This window comes from Dermacentor variabilis, chromosome 2, assembly GCF_050947875.1.
Source record: "Dermacentor variabilis isolate Ectoservices chromosome 2, ASM5094787v1, whole genome shotgun sequence".
NCBI classification, from domain to species: domain Eukaryota; kingdom Metazoa; phylum Arthropoda; class Arachnida; order Ixodida; family Ixodidae; genus Dermacentor; species Dermacentor variabilis.
In genome coordinates, this window is record NC_134569.1 from 96,775,605 (window position 1) to 96,800,994 (window position 25,390).

At 45.3% G+C, this 25,390-nt stretch overlaps 1 protein-coding gene across 1 annotated transcript in view; it reads left to right on the top strand.

Annotated features, from left to right (window-relative positions):
* Nucleotides 1–25,390, top strand: part of LOC142570372 (sodium/potassium/calcium exchanger 5-like) — a 51,288-nt gene that overhangs the window by 14,987 nt on the left and 10,911 nt on the right. Inside the window, exons 3-8 of the mRNA XM_075678762.1 lie at nucleotides 1,454–1,678; nucleotides 8,228–8,311; nucleotides 9,877–9,983; nucleotides 21,441–21,541; nucleotides 22,123–22,213; nucleotides 24,315–24,519. Coding sequence (XP_075534877.1) covers nucleotides 1,454–1,678; nucleotides 8,228–8,311; nucleotides 9,877–9,983; nucleotides 21,441–21,541; nucleotides 22,123–22,213; nucleotides 24,315–24,519 — 813 coding nt within the window. The remainder of the gene's footprint in view (nucleotides 1–1,453; nucleotides 1,679–8,227; nucleotides 8,312–9,876; nucleotides 9,984–21,440; nucleotides 21,542–22,122; nucleotides 22,214–24,314; nucleotides 24,520–25,390) is intronic.

Below are 25,390 nucleotides of genomic sequence, written 5' to 3' on the forward strand. Positions count from 1 at the left end.
TGAGGCGGTATCACATGACTCACAACTATGTTACACTAATGCGCAGTTCGTTTTCATGTAAGCACATGCGCAGTTTATACTGCTTCACATGTATAAACCGATTCAGTGGTACAATAAATTTAGTTGAAAATTTGCGCTTGGTGTGTCTTCTTCTCTTGCGTCCGTGTATTTTTCGTTTCGGAATATTACTTGAGTAAGGGATTACCAACTTGCCCGGAATGCTGCTCTAATTAACTTCAGCTTGCGCGACGTACGCTTAAGATGCGCTGAACGCTTTTTTAAGTATTCCCTTCTTTCCCTGGACGATTTTTGACTTAGGTTTTCTACAAATTAAGAAGCCCAGTCGCTATGATTTAATTTACCTGCCTCTACTTACGAAGTTGGAAGGGAATCACACAAGTCTTATATTATTCACACAGCAGCTCACCTAAAGCGTAGCGCCTCTTCTGAGAAGTAAGTCGAGCAGATGGGCGAACCTGGACGAATTCATGAAGTCTTTTGTTCTTAAGTGCTCCTTGCCATTGGCTAGTCACCTTCGCGAATGATATGTCCAAGATCCCGTCCGGCTGGCGTCGGCTGTCGTGAACAGTTATAGCACATGGACTTTTTTTTTTGAACACGGCTCCTGTATTTCCTCAGTTCTGGTTCAGAATTGAATGTGTACAAGCTCCATTAGCCGTAGCTGTTATGAAAGATCTTTGGTAGCTTCCCAAAGGCATTGTAGGTGAGCAACACACTAAAAACACCTGTAATCACACTCTATTCTTTTGGAGCACCGTATCTTGCCAGAATATTATTCGCACGCGCGCCAAGCACGAATTTCGTGGTAGCAACAGTAGGTGGCGCAGCATGTTCAGAGGGAAACGCGAGAGTGGATCCCGGCTACATACACTCCATATACATGACGCGTTTTTGCGGTGGCAACGCAGGGTGTCACCACATGGCGTCAATGATAATCGCATTAGTGTCGGTGTTGATCGTGAGATATGTTCTCCTGCAATTTTTCATCAGTATAATAATTACCACCACCTTCGATTTGTGCAAGAATACAATCACACAGAACTTAACAGCTTTGACGATTTCAAGTGAATAGGTCTTGAAAACTCACCGGCTCACTAAACTAAGTAAATTGAAATATGTGCCGTAAAGCAATTGCGAAGTTAATTAGGGAACTTTTTAAAAAATAAGTTCAATATATGTTTCGATTTCTCATGCTAGTAATGCGCGTCCCTTCGAATGATCCATCTCAAGAATAAGAATTGTGCTATCTGTCACAGGGGAGTTTTAGAAATTCCACAAGGCTTAGCTTAAAACGATCCCCTTATTTATAAATGACCACCCTTTACGCAATTGTTTTGCTGCACAGGAATGCAGCAGATACCTACGTTGCTTACGCGCGTACGTTAGAGCTATAGCTATGCGCTTGTGCTGACGTCGGGTGCCCTGTCCTCAGCCGAGGCGACCGCAGGCGAAGCGGCGCGGGGCTGTTCCACCGCTGCTGGCGGCGGCGAGACAGACGACGGCGGCAGGTCCGAGTTCCCGGTCGACGTCTTCAGCCAGCAGCAGAGGCAGCGGGGCTGGGTGGTGCTGCACTTCGCGGGCACCGCGTACGCGCTGGCACTGCTCGCCATCGTCTGCCAGAAGTACTTCGTCCCGTCCCTGGAGGTCATGGCCGACTGTGAGTGTGGACTTTCTTGTTGTTTTTTTTATTTCCGTAGCAGTGCACGCAAATAGAGGGAAACCGCGCGGAGCAGGACAAATGGTGTAAAAGCGGACGACGCCCTAACTGTTTAATATCGACTGTGCTGAATACATCAAGGACAGTCAGCACTTTGTTCAATCCCTCCGTCTGTCCTGTGCAGTGTGCTGTTACTGCCTTTAGCTATAACGAGCCCCGGCCAACCGAAGTTAGGATTCTATTCCACGCAAGCTGCTCCATAAGCATTGCAGTAAAAGCACTAAAACAGTTGAACTTACAGAAAGTGTCACGTAACGTGATTGTGCCGTGGAGGAATGGTAGCGGCGTCACTTGGTGTGTTTGCCTACTACGGCGAGCTTTGGGCAGAAGCGCCGCTAGACAATGCTTCTTCGTGCGCGTCAAGACAAGGCTGAGCGCTTTCACGCACCGGCTAGCTTTGACCAATAAATTACAATAAATGTATGTATGTAAGATTTACAAAGAGCTTAGACATACGCTACTGACATGCCTTGCTCATACTTTCTAGTGAGAACCCTAGAAAAACAACGTGCACAAATTCCTAACATCTATCTTCGTATTCCTACATGCCGAGATGACGTTGTTCTAAAGAATTGGCCATATTTCTTCTTCGTAAGCCTACATACTTAGGAGTTTGCTTATACATATCTCACAGACGTATTCGGGTAAGTTAATGCGTGAATAGATGTTAGCACTGTGCACTCCATAACACTACAAAAGTTCAAGAAAGTTCAAGGCAGCAACTTACGAAGCGCGCTTCCAAGATGTGCTTTCTTAGATGATGAAAAATTTCGGCACAGAAGGAACAGAGAAAAGTGACGAGAAGGATTTACAGTATTCACGCGAAGAATAAGGAAAAAGCACGTAGCGACAGCACTTGTAAAGTTAGCACACATATTTTTATCACGTCAAAACAGTCGTGGTTACGTACATTCATGTATTCTACATTTGCACTTATTCGTTCTCGATTATTTTCACTTGTGTTCCCGTTAATCGTATCGCGAGCGTGGCGGTAACAGCGTCGTCAGTTGCTTCCCCGCGCGAAGTGCGCAAACCATGTCGGACTGATCGCAGACGCGCTGCTGTAGCTCAACGGAGGCATAACACTCCTTACTTGCTAGCGTCTGGGTCTGAAAAGAGTCCTTCGAGCCCTGCGGCAGCGAGGCTCGAAGGATTCAAGGATTCGAAGTTGTCACCGTACGTACGTGCCTCTTGGCGTTCCCGGTAAACTAAGCGGCCCGTTCCGCCATTTCTTTATTCTCATTAGGTCTGCTTCTTTTTATTCATTTTTATTCTCATTAGCGCTGTACAAACCTGTACAAAGGTCGAATACACCTAGGCGCAGTCAAAGTCGCCGGTTTTACGCATGGCTCCGAACCCCCCATTGTTCGGGCGGCCCGTCTCTCCAATCTTAGTATTTGCCCGGGAGCGAAAGTTTCGGTAGGTATGCAAAAGATGGCCAGATAATGGCCTCAAAAAGACGGCCAGAGGCAGGCAGACCCGACAATATGCAGACGCGTGTATTTCCGCGCATAAGCGACTCGGGGCTTCCCGGTAAGCGCTGAAAACTTTTTCATTTTTCTTCCTTTTCACACCCGTTTTAGGTGCTGTTCAAATTCGCCGAAAATATATCATGTAGCTAACCACTTTCATGGCCGCATGCGTGCGTGAGATTCCGGAACCACGATGTTGGTACGATTGAGAGATGATACTATATTGTGCTACCTATCGTGGGATTGTGCTACCTATCAAGGGATCTTTTAGGTATGTAAGGCCCTCTTGGCTGGAATTGTCCGCTATAAGGTAGCCTCGTTCACCCACAGGATTATCTGAGTTATCTCGGTTGCTCGGTTGCATAGTCACAAGTTCGAACCCTCGTATGACAAAAGTTTTGTTTTTAATTCTGAGGATGGGAAGCTCGAGTTTCACCTCCTCCAGTGCACTACATCTCCAAGCTTGGTGTGGCGCCTGACACCGGCAAAAGCCGAGAGCCAGTGGGGATATGCTAATCCAGGTACAACCAAATTGGGAAGATCCACTAAGCTTCAAGAAAAGACACTCCCTCACCAGAACAGGAATTTGCCTCTCTGGTGCAGTATTCGGCCACTCCCTACCAAATGGCTCACTCAATTACCCAATGACCCTCAGTCCCGAGCAGCTGTGGAGCACCTGACCAAGGTGGTGGTCAGACTTGTAACACAGCAGAGGGTGCTGAGAATCTCTGGGTCCGGACAGGCCGCCAATGGAAACAAACCCTTGCAAGGTTTAACAACTGAACCCCCTCCAGTGAGGCTAGCTTAGCAGGAGAACTCTTTGGGGAACTATCAGACATTATTTGGCATATCATCGGCCTTAGTGAGATTAGAAGAACTAGTGAGGCTTATACATTGCGGAATAACGGACATGTCCTCTGCTATAGAGGTATCCTAGATAAGAAGCAATGCGGGGTAGGATTCCTAATCCATAAGGACATAGCGGGCAACATTGACGAATTCTACAGCATTAATGAGAGGGTAGCTGTAGTCGTAATCAAACTTAATGAGAGGTATAGATTAAAGGTAGTACAAACCTACACTCCAACATCCAGTCACGGTGATGAGGAAGTAGATCAGTTTTATGAAGACGTTGAATTAGCGATGAGAAAAGTGCAAACTCAGTATAGTGTAGTAATGGGCGACTTCAATGCAAAAGTGGGGAAAAAGCAGGCTGGTGAACAAGCAATTGGCAACTATGGCGTCGATTCTAGGAACGCTAGAGGAGAAATGCTCGTAGAATTCGCAGAAAGCAATAAGCTTCGAATAATGAACACCTTTTTCAGAAAGTGTAGCAGCAGAAAGTGGACCTGGAAAAGCCCTAATGGTGAAACAAGAAATGAAATTGACTTCATACTTTCTGCTGATCCCAACATAGTGCAGGGTGCAAAATTGATAGGTAGGGTAAAGTGCAGTGATCATAGGCTTCCCCGCAATTTGAAGAGAGAAAGAGCAAAATTAGTCAAAAAGAAACAGGTCAACCTAGAGGCAGTAAGGGTAAAAGTAGACAGACTCAGGCTGGTACTAGCAAACAAAGCCTTAGAACAGAGAGATGATGATGACATAGAGCTAATGAATGAAACCGTAACTACGCTGGCTTCAGAAGCAGCAATTGAAGTGAGAAGCAAGGCGCCAAGGAAACCAGTAGGCAAGCTCTCGAAAGTAACGAATGACCTAATAAAGAAATGACAAAGAATGAAAGTGCCTAGCTCAAGGGATAAGATAGAATTCGCAGAACTGTCAAAACTGATCAACAAGGCGAAAATAGGTGATATTCGAAACTATAACGTTGATAAAGACTGAGAAATCCGTAAAAAATTGACGCAGCCTGAAATCAGTGAGAAAAAAACTTGGCATAATGGAAACTAAGATGTATGCACTGACACATAAGCAGGGTAATATCATCAGCAATCTGGAAGATTTAGCAAAAGAAGCGGAAGAATTCTATGCTGACCTGTACAATACCCAGACGAGTAAGGATACCTACATTCGAAGCAGTAATGAATAGGTTGCAGAGACTCCTTCTATAACTAGTGATGAGGTTAGAAGGACCTTGCAAGACATGAAACGTAGATAAGCGGCAGGAGAAGATGCAATAAGAGTCGATCTAATCAAGGATGGAGAAGACATAATATTTGGAAAACTGGCGGCTCTTTATACGAAGTGTCTGTCGACTGCAAAGGTCCCATAAAACTGGAAGAATGCAAACATTATATTAATTCACAAAATCTCTATTAGAATAAGGGCAACACTGGACTTTAGTAACCCAAGGGAACAGGCTGGCTTCAGGAAGGGATGCTCTACAATAGATCACATCCATCTCATTAAACAGGTAATCGAGAAATTCGCAGAGTACAAGCAGCCCCTCTATATGACTTTCATAGATTACGGAACGGGAATTGATTCAGTAGAGATACAAGCTGTCATAGAGGCATTACGTAATCAACGAGTACATGCCGCTTACGTAAATATCTTGTAAATAATCTACAGAGATTCCACAGCTACCGTAATTCTCCCCAAGAAAAGTACCTAAAAAGAAAGGGGTCAGACAAGGACATACGATATCTCTAATGCTGTTCACTGCGTACTTGGAAGAAGCATTCAAGCTGTTAAACTGGGAAGGCTTAGGAGTAAGGATCAATGGCGAATATCTCAGCAACCTTCAGCTTGCAGATGACATTGTCCTGTTCAGCAACACTGGAGATGAGTTACAACAAATGATTGAGGACCTTAACAGAGAGAGTGCAAGAGTGGGGTGGAAGATTATTATGACGAAGACAAAGATGAGTATGAATAACCGGACAAAGGAACAAGAGCTCAGGATTGCCAGCCAGCTTCTAGAGTCTGTGAAGGACTACGTTTAACTACGTCAATTACTCATAGGGAACCCTGATCATGAGAAGGAAACTTACAGAAGAATATAAATAAGTTGGAGCGCATACGGCAGACACTGCCAGCTTCTGACTGGAAGCTTACCATTATCGTTGAAGAGAAAGGTGCACAAGTGTACAATCAGTGCATTTTACCGGTGCTGACATATGGGTCAGAAACTTGGAGACGGTCAAAGAAGCTTGAGAACAACTTAAGGATCGCGCGATGAGCGATGGAACGAAGAATGCCAGGCATTACGTTAGGAGGCAGCAAGAGAGCGGTTTGGATAAGAGAGAATACTTGTATAGCCGATATTCTAATTGATGTTAAGAGAAAAAAAATGGAGCTGAGCAGGTCATGCAATGCGTAGGTTAGATAACCGGTGGACCATTAGGGTTACAGAATGGGTGACAAGAGAAAGGAAACGCATTAGAGGACGGTAAAAGACTAGGTAGGGCGATGAAATGAGAAAATTTGCGGGTGCTAGTTGGAATCGGTTGGCGCAGGACAGGGGTAATTGGAGATCGCAGGGAGAGGCCTTCATCCAGCACTCGAGATGATAATGATCATGATGATCTATTAAATGCACTTCTTCGTGTTCTTAGCAGATCTTTTGCAACCCTTACCTGCAATTAGTTGTCGCTGTATTAAACAAAATATTTCGTGTTCGTCCTTCTTGTGCCCAGCGTTTGTGGATTGATATGATGTGTTAGTTTCTCGGCCAAATATCGAGCCACTCAGTTTCTCTAGTTCTCTGCGAACTATACTGCAATAATGCTCTGTGAGACACTGCATGCTTCCTACGAGGCAGAAATATATCTTATTTCATTGCGATGGCAATTATCTCGGCATTCCAGGCACCTACATTCCGTATGCTGTGATTGCAAGAGGAAGCGTGCGAGGGTGTGTGAGTCTAGAAGCACGGTGGCTTGATGCGTGCTCGTTGTTGAAGGTCACGTGACAAAGCGCGTGCAAGGCGGCGAGGTGGGGGGGATTGAGTGATCAGTACCGTGATCAGCTGAGGGCGCGTCACCTCATCTAGCCCGACCGTGCGCAGACCGCACCTTGCGTTAGAAGTAATCTCCGGTGGGTGCAAACATTTAGCTAGCTGAAATGGCTGGTGGGTTCATGTACACTGAATTCGCACGCGATTAGCACACTGAGGTCACGTAATCTCAAGTTTAAGAGATGCATTGAAGGGAGAGGCACTAGTAATATTTCGCTTTTCAGGAGAAACTGCGACTTTTCGTGTAAACGTGCAAGAACGAAAGTCTGCCTACTGAGTTTGTCTCCTTTACCCTTTGGCCGACTGCGAGTGGCGAGTGGTACAGTGGCTCACTATGCACTTAGATTTCTCCTCAAAAGCTGGCCAATGCAATGGTTGGAGCTAAAAGTATAAAATTAATGGGTCGCTGATTGTATACCAGTATACACGCACAACGCTTAATCATTACTGAATTACTTTGAAAATGGAATGAGAACTTTGGCTGAGCGTCAGCTGAAAGAACAAGCGTTGTGATGCCGCATGTATGTCTTTTTCTGTTTTTTGATCGCTCAAGGTGGAGTTGATCTCAACAGCTCACATTTTAATAGTAGAACATAATGCACGTTTGCACGTTGCGGATTTGCACATGGCCACATTTCATTAGCTTGACATAACGATACTGACAGCGATAACTTCACGATAGCGTCATAGCCCACAAAGCGTGTACGCATACGTATTTCAACTTGAAGCACAACGTCAGAAAAAGGTCAACAGATTGTTCAAACTAAGTCCACCCTAGCCAAATGACACATGCACGTAAGTGAATTATGTCTCGTGGTAAGAAGGAAATGGTGTGAAAAGGCGAGCTTGCAAACACGTACGGACACAAGTAGAATGTGAAGGACAATATAAAGCCCTTCCTTACCATGAATCCTTGTCAACTTTCTCAACTTTAGTCGTTCTGAACTACGGTATGTAGATCATGTAACTCCCAGGTTGGCTAGCATATTGGGCATAATACTCTGGGCGGCAAATAACGTCCTATAACTAGAAGCATGCAAAAATGCTCCAGGAGGCATTGAAGACGTATCTCTGTGGTGACTCGTGTTGCTTTTTCCTCAGACTTCCGAGTTCCCACTGACGTTGCCGGAGCAACCTTCATGGCTATGGGCACATCAGCACCCGAACTGTTTTCTTCTGTCTTCGGTAAGTCGTACTATATACGTACTACAATGATCTGCGATTGAAACGCGATATTCGGAGCGCGTGGCTGCCGGCACTGTTTTTGCTCTATACCCTGGTGGGCGTTGGGGACACCGAGCTCATGCATATTTTGTATCGCATGAAAGCGAGCATGAAAGTGATGCATTGGGACTACATTTGGCCTCTTCAGCGACCACCCATTACACAGCGGAGACGCAAAAAGCGCCGACTGCCATGCGGTTTGAGTATGACGCTTGAGTCGCTAGCTACTCTGAGTACCTTACAATCCCCCACGCTTGTAAGACGTTCAGGGTTACATATTTGTGCTTAATGGCTTCCCTGCGCTTGCGTTTGATTTTTTACTCACTCGCGTCTGCCTGTCTCTGCGCAGTGCGTCTCCGCTATCAGCATAGAGTTTAAATATTGAAAAACCTTCTTTCGTATGTATACATTATAGAGAAGCACGTCATACTGAAAAGCGCCCATGAACATGTACTTTCTCTGCTACAACGACGGAATAAATGCGGGGAGAAATACGAAGCTGAGGACTGGCCTACAAACATTGCGTACGCTCGTGCGTGGACATGCAGTAAAAAAAACGTATTCACGGTCAGCTGAGTTTTAATCAGTAGTTGAGCATTAATTAATGAAACAAAATACTCCAAAGTCTTTGGTGGTACTCTCTGTATGCTTGCTTTTGATACTTGTCGAAACACTGGATCAAGCTAAAAAAAATGGTCTCCAATCCAGGCTGTGAAAGTGGTTGGACAGCGAAGCAGTAAACGACAACCAGAACGAGTACCCAGTGCGACGTAGGTTGAAATTATTCACGTGGCGACATTCACATGTACTTTACCTAAATATTAGCCTAAGACGTTTCGACGGCCTACGACTAGGCTTGCGCCGCTACTTCGTGCACCTACAAAGAATGGACCAGAGAGAGCAGAAATTTCACCGTGCCTTGTATGCATGCTGCTGTTCAGGAGTCCTCACTATACGTGGCCTTCCCATAGCACTGCCAAAAGACAAATAACTTGCTAGGTGGGCTCTTCTTTTACGTGCGAAAGTGTGGTTGCGCCACTCCCTACTTCGTGTGCTACATTCGAGCTGCCGTCGCAGCGACAGCTTGCGCATCAGTAATCTTTACCAGGAAATGTATGTGGGGAGCGCTACGTGCTTCGCATTGAATGTAGGTGCGGGAGCACCTTATCATGAATTACGTGGTTCGGATGCTTGTTTCGAGCTTGTTCTCTATTGAAGCGTATGCTGTTCTGTATGTTGTATGCGTGATTCCTAAGAGTGTATGCACTGTTCGCTTCACTTTGCTGAGTACTTGTAGCCTCTGTCTTATGGGGGTATGAACCATTGGATTTGGGGGTGTGAGCCATAGATGATAGTTTTCTGTCGACGTTACGCCCCGAGGAAATCCCTGGATCTTAGCCATAGACAGCTCCGCTGTAATATTGATAATAACTGTAATTACCTTTTTGTTTAACTTTGTCAGCCTCCTCCTTGTCCTGATGATTATATACCAATTTACAACTTGTTTTTCTTTCTCCCTAAACAAGGTCTATTTGTGAGTGAAGGCGACATCGGAGTGAGCACAGTACTGGGTTCAGCCGTCTTCAACATCGTTGGAGTCACCGGTGTTATCGGACTCATCATTTGGAAAAAGGTACACCAGTAAACAATCTTCAACACCCCCACCCCTCCTTACCCACACCGAACGCCCCACGAACTTGATCGAGTTATTGAACTCTATTTGCCACAAGTAACATTGGCGTGCCTTTGTTGTGTGGGCGGTTGCTGCAATTTGCTCCCTCCAGAGCAGATGATACCCTGTAACGCGAACAATTCTTGTCTGGCTCAAAAGGAAAATAAGTTCGCGCCCGTTAGGACGACGCAAAAACAAGTTACGCGGAAGGCGTCGTTTGGCTCTGCAACGAATTTGCAGTGGTAAGTGCGTTTGCACACTGCCGGGTGCAAAAGGCCGATAAGTGCCCTAGCGCAGATTATTGCCCAATGTAACTGAGATAATGCATCGGCTGCTCCGCAGGACTGTTGAACCAAGCATCCCTGCGATATGGCACATTCAGGCCAGCGCACAAATATGTGAACCACTATCTTTAGGCGATAAACTGAAAAAGCTAGAGGGACGCCCATGGCGTGACGAGATGAATGAAGCGGGCTATTCTTTCTGTACCGCAAAAAAGCAAGAAAAAAGCCATATATGTTAACCAAGACATAGCTGGCATATTGTAAAACAATTTTTTTTTTTGGCGGAGGATGTGGTCGAGTTTATGGGGGGCGATTCCCCAGTACTTCGTCTCCGTAAGTGCAAATTGTTTGCAAATATCCAGTGAATGAAAGCGTGGAAGCGCAGGCGTTCGACAACACGTCTTGTCCCTGCACGCGAGCAGCAGTGCACAGGGTGATAAAAATTATGCTTTATATGCATATTTTCTAAATAAAGTAAAATTAAAACACACGTTATGCGGCTCGGGAATAAGTCATGCGGTCAGTATGTGACGCCACAGCCACGCCCCGCTCGGAAAGAGCTTTGCGCCAATACTCACAGTTTTGCATGCGTAATATATACGAACTGAGACGAAAACTTGCAGGCGGATATCTCGGTGCACGAGCATGCTAGAAGAATTATACCAAATAAAATTGTGTGTACCAATATGACTGCCTGTAAGTTTCTAATACAAACTTGCCTGCTCACTGCAGTCATTAAAAACGTTCATTAATCGGTTTTAGGTAATTAGGTTGGTGACAGTGACAATTATCGTCTCACTTTGTGTCCCCTTGGCCCGTAACTTATGTGCATAGGGGGATTTCACGCACTTCTCAGTGCATAACTTTAAGAAATCTGTAAACCTTAAATTCGACCCTCCTTGAAACCGTATACAACAGAAGAGCATTTGTGTTATTGTAGATTCGGGGCCTCAGGCAATAAGCAATCCAAACCTGTCTAAACAGACGAGCGATGCCTTCCTTCATGTTGTACACAGAGATAGTGCACTTAATAACTTAGCCTAATGAAACTTAATATTGCCATATCAATATCGTTACCTCAGTCTGGGGATGTCGTCGGCTTACCTACTCTCCGTACCCGACGGGGTAGCTTAGTTACTATGGCCGCCCCATTTCGATGGCGTGAAATGCTAAAATTTGGCAGACTCAACTATAGTTGACAGCTACGTTATGCGAAGCATTGCGCGAATCGTTGCAGTACAAGACGTCGACGTGTGTGGCTCTGTTGGTGCACTAGCGGCTCGAGACGCGCTTTGTTGCTTTGCTGTTTTCCTATTGACAATTATTTCAAAAGGAAGGAAGGAAGGAACGAACGGACGGACGGACGGACGGACGGACGGACGAACGAACGAACGATCGAACGAACGAACCTTTTCCAGAAAGCCAAGCCAAGTTTCCTTTCGCACGAATGCTCCGCTGTCCGTAAAATCCGCGTATTCGCTATTCGGTAGCGTAAGTCAGTCTTCTTGCTAAACGTGACATTTTGTGTTGACACAACAGTTATAGGAAATTCTAAGCAGGAAGAATGAGTCTCCTTATTGGCAGCGTCCTAGGGCACTATAAGGTAACGGTATTAAAACTGTTTCTATTCTATTTCTGCAATCAGTTACCCCACGATTGGCGAATCATTTTTCGGGCCATCCCGATTTCGCCTGTCTGTCACGTGACGTTACGAAAACCGCAAGAACTCCAAATCTGATATGACGTGTACGAACCGATTATGCATGATTAGACCAAAGAAAAGAAGAAAACGCATTTCTTTCCAATTCTACGCCTTTCTCACCAGTATCCTTCCGCAATTGGATAAAATGTTGTCTGGCTGCGGCCCACATCCCCAGTCTCTCACGGGAAGTCATAAAACCCCAATATCTTCTCCACGTCAAAGTGACTTGTACACATTAAAAATGCATTAATATGCCGAACACAACTGTTTGTTTTTGAGGCGAAAGCCTTAGACGGTTCATGGGACGAAAAATCCGATGTCCGGCGTTACGTCGTCCGGCGCCATAGCACCAAAATTCATGGCAACTAAATTCGTAGGGAGTCGAACACTCAACCTTTGATGGGAGTTGAACCCACTACCTGAGGTGTTGATTAAGGCGAATTTAATTAAAGGGGCTCTGAACCACTTTTTATCGAAGTGGAGAAAGGCATTTGAAAGGAACATAGGCTATTTCAGAAAAATATTGGCCGTAAAAAGCCCTTCGATGCGTTCAGCAGAAGCGGTGTTATTGGCAACATAACACGGCCGCCGCTGCACTCCCTTTCCTTCTTCAAAGTTTTGCACTTCGAAGGTTACGGCGCAGTGGGGAGTGCCCCCATAACGCTCCGCCTTCTAAATGTCACCATGGCGCGCAGTTCAAATTTCATAACATAGACGCCACGACTTTTGCCTTTGGTGCCTACGACGCGCTAAACACAAGCCAAACGCGGTTGCCCTCAGCGAGCCGCAGTGAGCTTAGCCAGTGGACTCGTAGCGGCACCCCGCGGCGGCCGCAATACCTACGCTATGTAGCCGACCGCAACTTTAAGTCTGCTATCGGCCAATAGTAACCGTCTCAGGAATGGCGAAATAGTGGGTCCAATGACGACATAAAGCGTAAAGAGAGTGAGAACAGGGCCTTCTGTTGAAAAGAGAGCGTTTGAGAGAAAGGCGACTATGCGACCCGCTTGAGAGCTCCACGCACCGCGTACGACAGCAAAACTTGGCTGAGATGTTAACAGCAGCGTATGCTACCTGCGCACTATGTTATTTCACCTGGCCCGAGGGGTGGTTTAAGGCCCACAACCTTTGGTGTTAATTAGAGCGAATTAGGCCATCATACTCTTTATAAAAAAGCATGAAGCCGAGGTGAAGAAGAAAAAAGGGGGGGGGGGCGATGGCGGCCCCCCTCCCCGCCCACGCCATCAGCCCTCACACACATTACTAAAGCGCCGCCAAATCAATGTTGAAGCTTGACAGCAATTCGGTGGTCAACATTTTGCTGCCTTTTTCACTCATTTTGGATGACGGTACATATCGGTATCTCTTGGGGTATGAAGGCCAGTTTTCTTATCGAATCGGTGCCCGCACGATTAACTCGAGATGCGTCCAGTTGTCATCATATATTCAACGGTCACGCGCATGGCTGTTGCTGCGTTAGTTCAACCTTCTTTGTTTAGGCTGACCCAAGGACCATGAAAGGGATTCGGTTCGTAGTCAGCTGCTCTGTATGCTTGAGGAACGAGTTGCAGCCGGAGAAAACGCTAGTTTAGTTTTACTTTTCATTTTGCTTCATTATTTTGTCGAGTAGCGGCTCGCCGCGACGCTGGCAGATCGTCGGAACCATATACCCGCGATATGGGTTAAATGATGAGAATTGTGCCTTCGTTCGAATCCCTAGCACTGTCAGTCGAACTTGTGGCTGAGCCGAGCTACAAGGTGGAAGCAAAACTCTCGCTGCCGCTCTGTAATTTGATGGCAGGCGTACACGATAAGGCAATATTGTCTGACAAAAAAAAGGCACGTGTTCGGTCTTCTGGCAGTGAGGCGAGATAGTTAAGAGGGGCGCGAGCAAGGTGCCTAGCGTGCGCTCTAAGCACTTCGATTACAATGCGAATCTTGGCTGGGTAGTCATACGCAATTGCAATGGCTTCGGATGTTGACGTACATCGTGACAGCGCTAGGCAAACCCTAAGCGCCTGGTTCTGAGCACTTTCGAGTGTACGGATGTTAGTTCTGCATGTACTGGTCAGCACCGTCAAGCTGTACCTCAGATACCCGAGAAACAGCGTCCGGTATAGCTCCATCATCACGTGTACAGAAATATCCCAGGCTTTTGCTCCAAGAAACTTGAAAAGATGAGAGGTGGCTGTTTGGCGCATCTTTCGGCACGCCAGATGGGGACTCCAACAAAGGTCACGGTCGATGATTACCCCTACAAACCTGTGCGTCCTTACATAAGAGATAATTTGTCCATCGATGGATATGGCGTACGAAGTCATTGGCTTCCGGCTAATTTCCACTAATGTACATTCTTCAGGAGAAAATTTACGACCTTGTTCCCTAAGGTACGCCCATATCAACGTCGCAGATTTTTGCAGCCTTGCACGCACTTCAGGGCGCGTCGCACCAGACGCTCCGACGCAGATGTCATCGGCATAGGTTGAAAACTTCACCGTACTCAGTAGACATTCTATGAGACCAATGAGCACAAGGATGAAGAGTGTTGGGCTCAGCACACCATCCCACGGTACTCCACGATGTGTATAATGTTGAGAAGTTGGGACGTCTTCGGTATTTACAAAAAGAGACCGCATATGTAAATAACTGCGTGTCCAACGATAGAGTCGACCGCCGAGGCCCACCATTTCCAGAGCATCTAATACAGCCTCATGCAGAGCGTTGTCATATGCTCCTTTAATGTCGAGGAACGTGGCAACAGATAATCGATTACACGCATTTTGACGTTGAACATACGTAACCAAATCGATGACGTTGTCGATGGAGCATCGGTGACATTGAAAGCCAGCCATGGTGTCTGGTTAAACTTCACAGCGTTCGAGGTATCATTCATGCCTGGCGAGGATGATCTGTTCCATCACCTTTCCAATGCAACTAGCCAGCGCGATTGGGCAGTATGAAGTAATCTCTAGAGGGGACTCGCCAGGTTTCAGGAGTGGTACCAGGCGACTGGTCTTCCATTCTTGAGGGATGTCTCCATCCTGCCAGGACTCATTGAAGATGTGCAGCAATGCACTTCGTGCCTATTCACCTAGTGGTGCAATATACGGTAAGACATACCGTCTTAGAGTACAGATAACTGGTACACCTGCGGAGCCATTCTTTGGTCGCAGCCGGCATCTCTAGCATTCAAGGTGGCCACATACTTAAGGAGGGATTGCGATTTGCGTCGTACAAATTTAAGTGCAGGACGCCAAGTGATGCGATGCTCCACAATTGAGCCCAAATAACGGTGTTGTTGCACCCAGCTTATCGGCGTATCGTCAAGACACCATCGCCTCATTGTTCGACGAGCGCGTTGGTTAGGATAATATACTACTGCAGCCGACTTAGCGGACGATATCTGCAGGCTAACTTCACCAAAGTACTCCGAAGTCGTGTTAAAAAGCTCTTTGCAAGCTTGCAAGAAGCCACGGACCAAGGTGCGAAGGGCCGCTGATCCACACAGCAATATCATCTGCCTAGACAGCTGTGTGTTACCAGTACTCACATATGGGGCAGAAACCTGGAGGCTTACGAAAAGGGTTCTGCTGAAATTGAGGACGACGCAATGAGCTATGGAAAGAAGAATGATGGGTGTAACGTTAAGGGATAAGAAAAGAGCAGATTGGGTGAGGCAACAAACGCGGGTAAATGACATCTTAGTTGAAATCAAGAAAAAGAAATGGGCATGGGCCGGACATGTAATGAGGAGGGAAGATAACCGATGGTCATTAAGGGTTACGGACTGGATTCCAAGGGAAGGGAAGCGTAGCAGGGGGCGGCAGAAAGTTAGGTGGGCGGATGACATTAAGACGTTTGCAGGGACAACATGGCCACAATTAGTACATGACCGGGGTAGTTGAACAAGTATGGGAGAGGCCTTTGCCCTGCAGTGGGCGTAACTAGGCTGATGATGATGATGATGATGATGATGATGATGATGATGATGATGATGATGAGATAGCTTTGCACCCAGGGAAGTCACTGTCCCCAGGCAAGCGACTTTGAAGCGCTGGGGGCACGCGGTTAAATAGAAGCGGCAATAAAATGCTGCCGTGTGGTACACTGCACTTCACATTGCAGGATTCACTCGTTATTCATGACAAGCACATTCATTTGGCGCTCGAGTAAAAAACTGGGCACAAAGTGGAGCAGACGACTCGAAATTCACGCGGTTGCAAGCGCGAAAAATAATCGCCTTATGCGGAACCGAGTCGAAAGCTTGCTGTATGCCTAGGAAGAGAACGTAGACGGAGTTTACCAAATTCAAGCGCTGAGACAAGGTCTGAAATGCTGTTCAGAGCACAACGGTGGTGTCGAAAACCATTCATCACACCAGAGAAAAAAAATTAGTTTCTCTAGCCTGACATTTAGGTGAAACAGGACCATTCGCTCCATTAACTTGATGAAATTTGAAGTTAGTGATATTGGCCGGTAGGACTTGAAGTGTCTTGCAGAGCGCCCGGGCTTTCAAACCGGTATTACGACGGACAGTTTCTATTCAGCAGGCATTACACTGGTTCTGCATACTTAATTATAGTCTTTCAATATATGTTCATGAAAACTCTTATGAATGTTCCACAATGCTTAGTACGTCACACCCTCGCCCCCTGGGGCAGTGCGGCGTTCGGAGAGGCTGAGCGCGTATCGTAGGTCCTCAAGACTAAAGTCTGCCTCATCTATCTCGCAGCCTGTACAATAGGAAGCAGTTATGGTACTCTGATTGATCAAAGAAGGCAGGCTGCCATTTGTGGTGTCACTAGACAAAGGAGAGACGAAAAGGTCTGCAAATGCCTCCACCAGATCTTTTGGTGGTTGGCCAGTCGCTATGCACAGTGTAGCCGTATGATTCTTGAAGATTTTGAAAATGCGGAGAGCATTCAGTATGCGCCATACACTACTAAACCAATTCCAGTATGCAGCGAACTACATAAGGCTGCCCAGCTCTTGCGACGACGCTGTCTTGTATGCCGCCGTATGGCCGAATAAACGCGGCTGTATTGAGTCCAGTCGGTGCGTCGGTTAGCGGACTGTGCCCGCCTATAAGGAGTGGGGTCGACATGCAGCGCAAAAGCTTAAGGTCGGCGCTAGGTAGCCTAACTACGTCGTCGTTGTACTGCAGCTTGCCGTAGACACTCATTGATCAGCTTGAGCTGACTGTCTTGAGATGGTGCTTCTAAAATAAGCTGAGGGAACTTGTGCCAGTTTGTCACTGCATAGACGGCAGTCTAGCAGCCTTCCGTATGTGTTGGTGTTAGCCAAATGAGTAGGTGATCTGAACCCCACGGGTCAGCTTCACATGACTAGGCTAAGCACACATTTGGAGTTGATATCGCAACGTCTATAGTGGAATGCTCCCTTCCTCTGCCTATATTCCTCGGCCCGATTTTTATTAGTCATATCATAAGAAGCCAACAAACACTGACACCAATGACCCTATAGGGGAAATTACTTGTGCTTAATAAATGAAATAAAGAAATGATAAATGAATGGAAATGAAAGTGGAAGAAAAAACAACTTGCCTAAGGTGGGGAACGATCCCACAACCTTCGCATTTCGCGTGCGATGCTCTACCAAGTGCGTGCGATGCTCTACCCAAGAAAGTAGATGGGGAAACGGCGTCGTTGTAGCTCAATTGCGAAGGTTGTGGGATCTGAACCTGGCAACGCTTAACGCTAGAACGTTATCTAGTGAGGAGAGTCTAGAAGGGCTACTGGAAGAATTAGCGAGCAGTAAATGGGATATAATAAGGCTGAGTGAGGTTAGGAGAACAAAAGAAGCATATACAGTTCTAAAAAGCGGGCACGTCCTGTGCTACCGGGGCTTAGCGGAGAGACGAGAACTAGGAGTCGGATTTCTGATTAATAAGCATATAGCTGGTAACATACAGAAATTCTATAGCATTAACGAGTGGGTGGCAGGTCTTTTTGTGAAACTTAATGAGAGGTACAAATTGAAGGTCGTACAGGCCTACGCCCTACATCCAGTCATGATGACCAGGAAGTTCAAAGTTTTTATATACGAAGACGTGGAATCAGCGATGGGTAAAGTGAAAAAAAAATACACTGTACTGATGGGTGACTTCAATGCCAGGGTAGGCAAGAAGCAGGCTGGAGACAAGTCAGAGGGGGAATATGGCATATGTTCTAGGAATAGCAGGGGAGAGTGATTAGCAGAGTTTGCAGAACAGGATAATATGCGGATAATGAATACCTTCTTCCGCAAGCGGGATAGCCGAAAGTGGACGTGGAGGAACAAAAATGGCGAGACTGGAAATGAGATAGACTTCATACTCTGCGCTAACCCTGGCATCATACAAGATGTGGACGGGCTCGGTAAGGTGCTCTGCAGTGACCATAGGATGGTAAGAACTCGAATTAGCCTAGACTTGAGGAGGGAACGGAAGAAACTGGTACATAAGAAGCCGGTCAATGAGTTAACGGTAAGAGGGAAACTAGAGGAATTACGGATCAAGCTACAGAACAGGTATTCGGCTTTAACTCAGGAAGAGGATCTTAGTGTTGAAGCAAGGAACGACAACCTTATGGGCATCATTAAGGAGTGTGCGATAGAAGTCGGTGGTACCTTCGTTAGACAGGATAGCAGTAAGCTATCGCCGGAGACGAAAGATCTGATTATGAAACGCCAATGCATGAAAGCCTCTAACCCTACAGCTAGAATAGAACTGGCAGAACTTTCCAAGTTAATCAATAAGCGTAAGACAGCTGACATAAGGAAGTATAATATAAACAGGATTGAACATGCTCTCAGGAATGGAGGAAGCCTAAAAGAAGTGAAGAAACTAGGAATAGGCAAGAATCAGATGTATGCGTTAGGAGACAAATCCGCCAATATCATTACTAATATGGATGAGATCGTTCAAGTGGCTGAGGAGTTCTATAAAAATTTATCCAATACCAGTGGCACCCACGACGATAATGGAAGAGAGAAGAGTCTAGAGGAATTTGACATCCCACAAGTAACGCCGGAAGAAGTAAAGAAAGCCTTGGGAGCTATGCAAAATGGGAAGACAGCTGGGGAGGACCAGGTCACAGCAGATTCCTTGAAGGACGGTGGGCAAATTGTTCTAGAAAAACTGGCCACCCTGTATACGAAATGCCTCATGACCTCGAGGGTACGGGAATCCTGGAAGAGCGCCAACATAATCCTAATCCATAAGAAAGGGGATGCCAAAGACTTGAAAAATTATAGACCGGTCAGCTTACTGTCCGTTGCCTACAAAGTGGTTACTAAGCGATTTACTAAGCTAAGGTTACTAAGATTTACTAAGGTTACTAAGCGATGGTTACAAAGCGATTACTAAGGTAATCGTAAATAGTATCAGGACTACCTTAGACTTCTGTGAACCAAAGGACCAGGCAGGATTTCGTAAAGGCTACTCAACATTATACCGTATTCACACTATCAATCAGGTGATAGAGAAATGTGCGGAATATAACCAACCCTTATATATAGCTTTCATTGATTACGAGAAAGCGTTTGATTCAGTCGGAACCTCAGCAGTCATGGAGGCATTACGGAATCAGGGTGTAGACGAGCCGTATGTAAACATGCTGAAAGATATCCATAGCGGCTCCACAACCACCGTAGTACTCCATAAAGAAAGCAACAAAATCCCAATAAAGGAAGGTGTCAGGCAGGAAGATACGATCCGTCCAATGCTATTCACAGCGTGCTTACAGGAGGTATTCAGAGACCTGAATTGGGAAGAATTCGGAATGAGAGTTAATGGAGAATACCTTAGTAACTTGCGATTCGCTGATGATATTGCCTTGCTTAGTAACTCAGTTGACCAACTGACCTGTAGCGGCAAAGTTGACTAACTGACCTGTAGAGGCAAAGCAGAAGGGTGAGTCTAAAAATTAATCTGCAGAAAACTAAAGTAGTATTTAACAGTCTCGGAAGAAAACAGCAGTTTACGATAGGTAGCGAGGCGCTGGAAATGGTAAGGGATCTAGTTAGGGCAGGTAGTGGCCGTGGATCCGGATCATGAGACTGAAATAACCAGAAAAATTAGAATGGGCTGGGGAGCGTTTGGCAGGCATTCTGAGATCATGAACAGCAAGTTGCCATTATCCCTCACGAGAAAAGTGCATAACCAGCTGTGTCTTACGAGTACTCACGTACGGGGCAGAAACCTGGAGCCTTACAAAAGGGTTCTACTTAAATTGAGGATGACGCAACGAGCTATGGAAAGAATAATGATGTGTGTAACGTTAAGAGATAAGAAAAGAGCAGATTGGGTGAGGGAACAAACTCGAGGTAATGACATCTTACTTGAAACTAAGAAAAAGAAATGGGCATGGGCAGGACTTGTAATGAGGAGGGAATATAACTGATGGTCATTAAGGGTTACGGACTGGATTCCAAGGTGAGGGAAGCGTAGCAGGGGGCGGCAGAAAGTTAGGTGGATGGATGAGATTAAGAAGTTTGGTGTGACAACATGGCCATAATCGGCACTGGACTGGGGTAGTTGGAGAAGTATGGGACAGGCCTTTGCACTGCAGTGGGCGTAACCAGGCCGATGATGATGATCATGATGAAAAGGTACATAAATGGAGAAAAACTTCAGCACCAGAAGAAGTCACCAACCGAACACGAAACTTCGTCATCGTCCTTGTGTACGTCATGCAGACTTAATACAGTTGTATTTATGCTATTTCGTGCCATCTTCACACCATCGTCGTCCCATAGTCGTCGTCATTCCATTGTCCTCATGCCGTTGTCGTTACACCATCGTCATTTCAGTATCGTTATTACACCGCCGTTATACAGTCGTCATATATTCGTTGTCATGCCGTCCTCACGATCCCGTCGTGGTCTTTTCGCCATCGTGCATTTGTCTTTGCCATCCTATCACCACCGTACTATTGTTGTCAGATAGTCATCTTCAAGACATGTTGGCATGCACTCGTCGTCATCCCTATGCCACCCTAATCTCGTCGTCCGGCTGTTGTTGTTATACTGCCGTCGTCAAACCACCGTCGGCTTCGGCAGTGCATACTTTGAAAGGCGCCGAGCGCTCGAACATCGAAAAGGAGCGTAGTAGTTTAAACGAGAATGCTGTAAAACATCCACAACAATGAGAGGTCATCCAGGGAGCTCCCGAACCCTAAACAATTGCAATCGCCAAATGATTCGACGAGCTCGAAATATGGAGGGAAAACACCTCGTCATCACCACAGCTAACGCTTGAAATCTTTTTCTCATAATAATCAAGTCGTCATTTCGGTTAATGGATTAATTAAAGTTTGCAATGCTCTCTTTACTGCTGTATGTAACAACCAAATCAGCAAAGTATAAAGATAAGAAGAATGTTACCACAATCAAGGCTCAAAAACTAATGGCATGATGGCATTTTCTGCTTAGACAGTGGACATCAGTTGGTACCCGGTGACCAGAGACTGCATCATGTTCGCCGTCACTGTCCTGGCCCTGGTGGTTATCGTCTGGGATAACAGCGTCGCTTGGTACGTAAGCGTGCAAACACTTGACTTGCGCCACGTCGTTATAATACTCAGCTAAAATGCGGAGTTACTCAATCATGCAAGCTGATATTCTGAACTCTCAACTGCAATAGAAGATTTATGGTGCCAACAATCGGTTTTGGCATATACCGTCACTGAAAGCTGGCCTTCGAGCGGAGGCATCAAGCAATGTACGCAATTCAGGACCCTGCGACGCCAGCCACATATCTGAGTACATTTATGTTTATTCAGTACAACGGGGACCGCAGCCGGTCTGTTTCGACATAGGCATCTGATCTTTATAAAAACCCAACGTTACCAGGGATTGACGACAGCCTAGTATTATGAAGGAAATTTTAAGTTGAGACTTGCTCAATTAGAGGAAGCTGGCTTTTTTTAAGCTGTGAGTTTTCCAATAAGAGAAGCACCAGAATCAGGGATTCCTAAAGAAGCTGATATAAGTGGCGGGAAAACTTATCAATTAGCAAAGCAGCCACAAACTCAGTAGTTGGCGGCTCTGCTATAGCGATTCAAAGCAATTCTCGTCGAATTGCTTTTGCAACAAAACCGCTCCACTTTTACAGGTGGGAAGCTTTGATCATGTTGCTCATGTTCATCCTGTACATAGTCTACATGTCATTCGACTCGCACATCTCCAAGTGGTCTCAACGAAAGGTGAGTTCTTCACTATCGTTGCGATAAACTTAGTCTGGGAGATGCATGATCTCTTAGTTCTGCACTTATTTGCATGCACCTATTTAAAAGAGGGATACGTGCCCAGCTTAATTTCGCCAGAGAAAATATCCCTTAGAAGTAACTATCCAATGACAAAATAAGACAAGGAGTGAAGAAAAGATGGAGACTTAAAGTGCAAACAGTGAACGAAAAAAAGAATCATGAGCCAGGAGCCTACATTCTGCAAGGCAACTTGTCTTCAAGGTAACGTCTAATTTCCTTGGCAGTATTTGTATGGCTAAGTCTTTCCTCAGGGGTGAGGGGAATAAGTGGGACCGAAAAAGTAGGGCGGGCCGTGGGGGGGGGGGGGGGGGGAGAGGGATATGAAAACATGCAGGAGGAGAAGGGAGAAGGGAGAAGGGGAAGATGCAGGAGGAAAGATTAATCTTAATTAATCTTAAGGAGGAAAGATTAATTATGATAGTGAGGAGCATGAGGTGTACTGCAGCTTCTTATTAAGTAGCGGTTACAAAAAAAAGAACTAACTGAGAAAGCACTTTCACATACGAACACACGAAGACAGTCCAGTGGGCTTAGTTCTCGCGGAAAGCCGGACCTAGGAAGAGATAGGATTTGGACAGTGGAATGAAGCCCTTACAAAAAGAAGTCAAGTTGTGCTAAAAGGAGTCCAGTTAAGAGTAAAGTATGCCAAAAGGAAAATAAGCAAATGACTCGAAATACATGTCTTGTCCAATGTTGACTGAAAGAAAGAAAAGCTAGAGCAAATATAAAAGAAATTGTAAATGAAGAAGAAGACACCCTAATTCAATTAGGGATACTAATAAATTAATTAAAAAGAAATTACTTAGAAAAACATGGCTTGTAAAATAATGAAAGAAAAAGGAGGGGAGGAGGGGTTTAGAATAGCTTTGATCTGAGCAGTTGTAAAACGGGAAAAGCTTAAGCCCTGCTGCTTGTATTTGTTTAAGTAGTACGACGTATAGGCTTCGCAGCTCCTTTTGAAACATTAATGCCTTTTGGTGGCAGTGTCGAAAACTTGTTCAGGGGATATGATTCTCTGTATTTTCAATTTGTTGTAGAGCGAACGTTGGACCTTAGAATATAAACTTTACGTTATTCGAATTTGTGTAAGCTGAAGTTTTCAGAAACTACTTTAGGAGTTTTTTGGCTCTGTACTTATGGAGTCTGCTTAATCTATCATTCTATAGCTGTCTTATTTCGGCGATATTTTGCTTGTGACTGAACGAACAACCAGCATCGAAATGACGTTTGCATGTGCGTTATATATGCGAAGAGCCTATTAAGCCAAGAAGCTTCAATATATGCAGTGTTTCTTGGCGAAAGTTAGCTTTAAATTTAGTTTATGTACCAACTACTGCAAAGCCAACGCTCTTGTGTTTAGAAAACATCTTTTCATGGAAAAAAACTGGTTGGTTAGGCTCAAACCGAAAGCCTCTGTGATTAACAAGTGCATCTTATCGCGCTATCTCTAGCAGGGAAATAAAGGAAACTAACGTGTCGAAAACAACATTATGCAAGTTTTCTGAATATACGAAGAGAAATATTTTGAGGTTGGGATCAACACAACTGATCGTCTTTCTGTTTTCATCAATATGGTGATAATTTTACGAGCTAATATTTATGGTCTGAAAATTAATAGTCAACTTGAAATACATAAATTTCAAACAATGAAATAGTCATGAGACAATGGGCGCACGTTCAGATTTTCAGTTCGGGAATGTTCGCACGAACCCAGCGTCCTTCTTACGCTAGCTATTGAATTGAGTTTTTGTATCCTTGTCGTACCAGAACACAGAGGTTACGGCCAGTGTTCAACCGGTGAATTTTTCGCAAAAGGAAACCAGTTGAGAAAAACTTTATGCCCACAGTTGAACACGTCGAACGATCCTGTTCACAAACGAACGTAATAGTATAAAGTCCTGGCGAGAAAAGCCTATCACATGAGTTACACTAGGCTTCTGCTCAATTGACTTGAACAAATTGGTTGTTAAGCTATTTGCTATGAGAGAGAATATTCGCGTGCCAGCATAATGGCAAACTTAATTCGCTTTGCTTTCAGGTTGACAAACTAAAGATGTTTCGACGGTTTACTTCAATCTCTACCGCAACACTGAAGCCTGCGAATGAAAATACACCGCTGTTGGCAACGCAGACAATTGTATACGTGGAGCAGTGCCGAGAGAAAGAAGGCAGCTCGGGAAGCGACACTCTTCTCGGTAGCTCCTCGGTGTCTGAAAACGAGAACGTCCTTCTGAGTGGTCATGGTGCGTACTTTTCCTTATTTTTAGCGTACATTGCAAGTAACTAAGTAACAAGTAACATTATTGAGCAAGAGTATCCGAGAGCTCATAGCTGCCGAGTTGCAGACGTTGCCTTTGTAGCATTTAATAACCCCAACTAAATGCCATCGACACTTGTGTGCTTGTTCACCTGAACGAAACTGGAACGTAGTCATTGAAGTGGAGAAAAACTTTTACTACTTTTCACGTGGCTATTAACATTGTAGTTATTAGTGGCTACAGTTGCCATCTAGTTATTATTGGAGGTACAGTGGTGGCCTAGTGCTTAAGATAGGGCTATTTGTCAGAAGTTTTAGTTGTGCAAAAAAGCTTTGTTCCCTCTCGGTGCGTGTGAATTGAATTGGTTTAGTGAAGATTTAATGCGTAGAGCGAATGGAGGACTACGATCTGCATAATCCGAAGCCCCTAGTATAAGTGAGGAAAGGTGTAGGATAGTCGCGAATGTTCATCTGGAGGTTATTGATAGGGGTGGGTGCACACAGATGGATTAGTACCTCGAGGAAATTGAAAAAGTTTTACGAATGCTGGCTCTCGTTCTTTCGAAACGAAAGGTCGAGCATCAAAGCGATCGTAGCATAGATACAACGGAATCTGCACCTTACCCCAGTGTCGGGGAAGTTCTTGCGTGCAGGCGTTGTCGTTAGAGCCGCACCAATATGTTAAACCCGATAGGCTGAGAGGAGTAAGCTTCATTCGACGCTGTCTTCACTCAAGACGACATGATTAAAATTTTCATTTTGTCGTTTTAATTTGTCGGCTACTTTTCTTACACCACCATGCCAGAGAAAACAGAAAACTGAGAAGTGTCGATTTAGAACACATTAATCACTTTTTT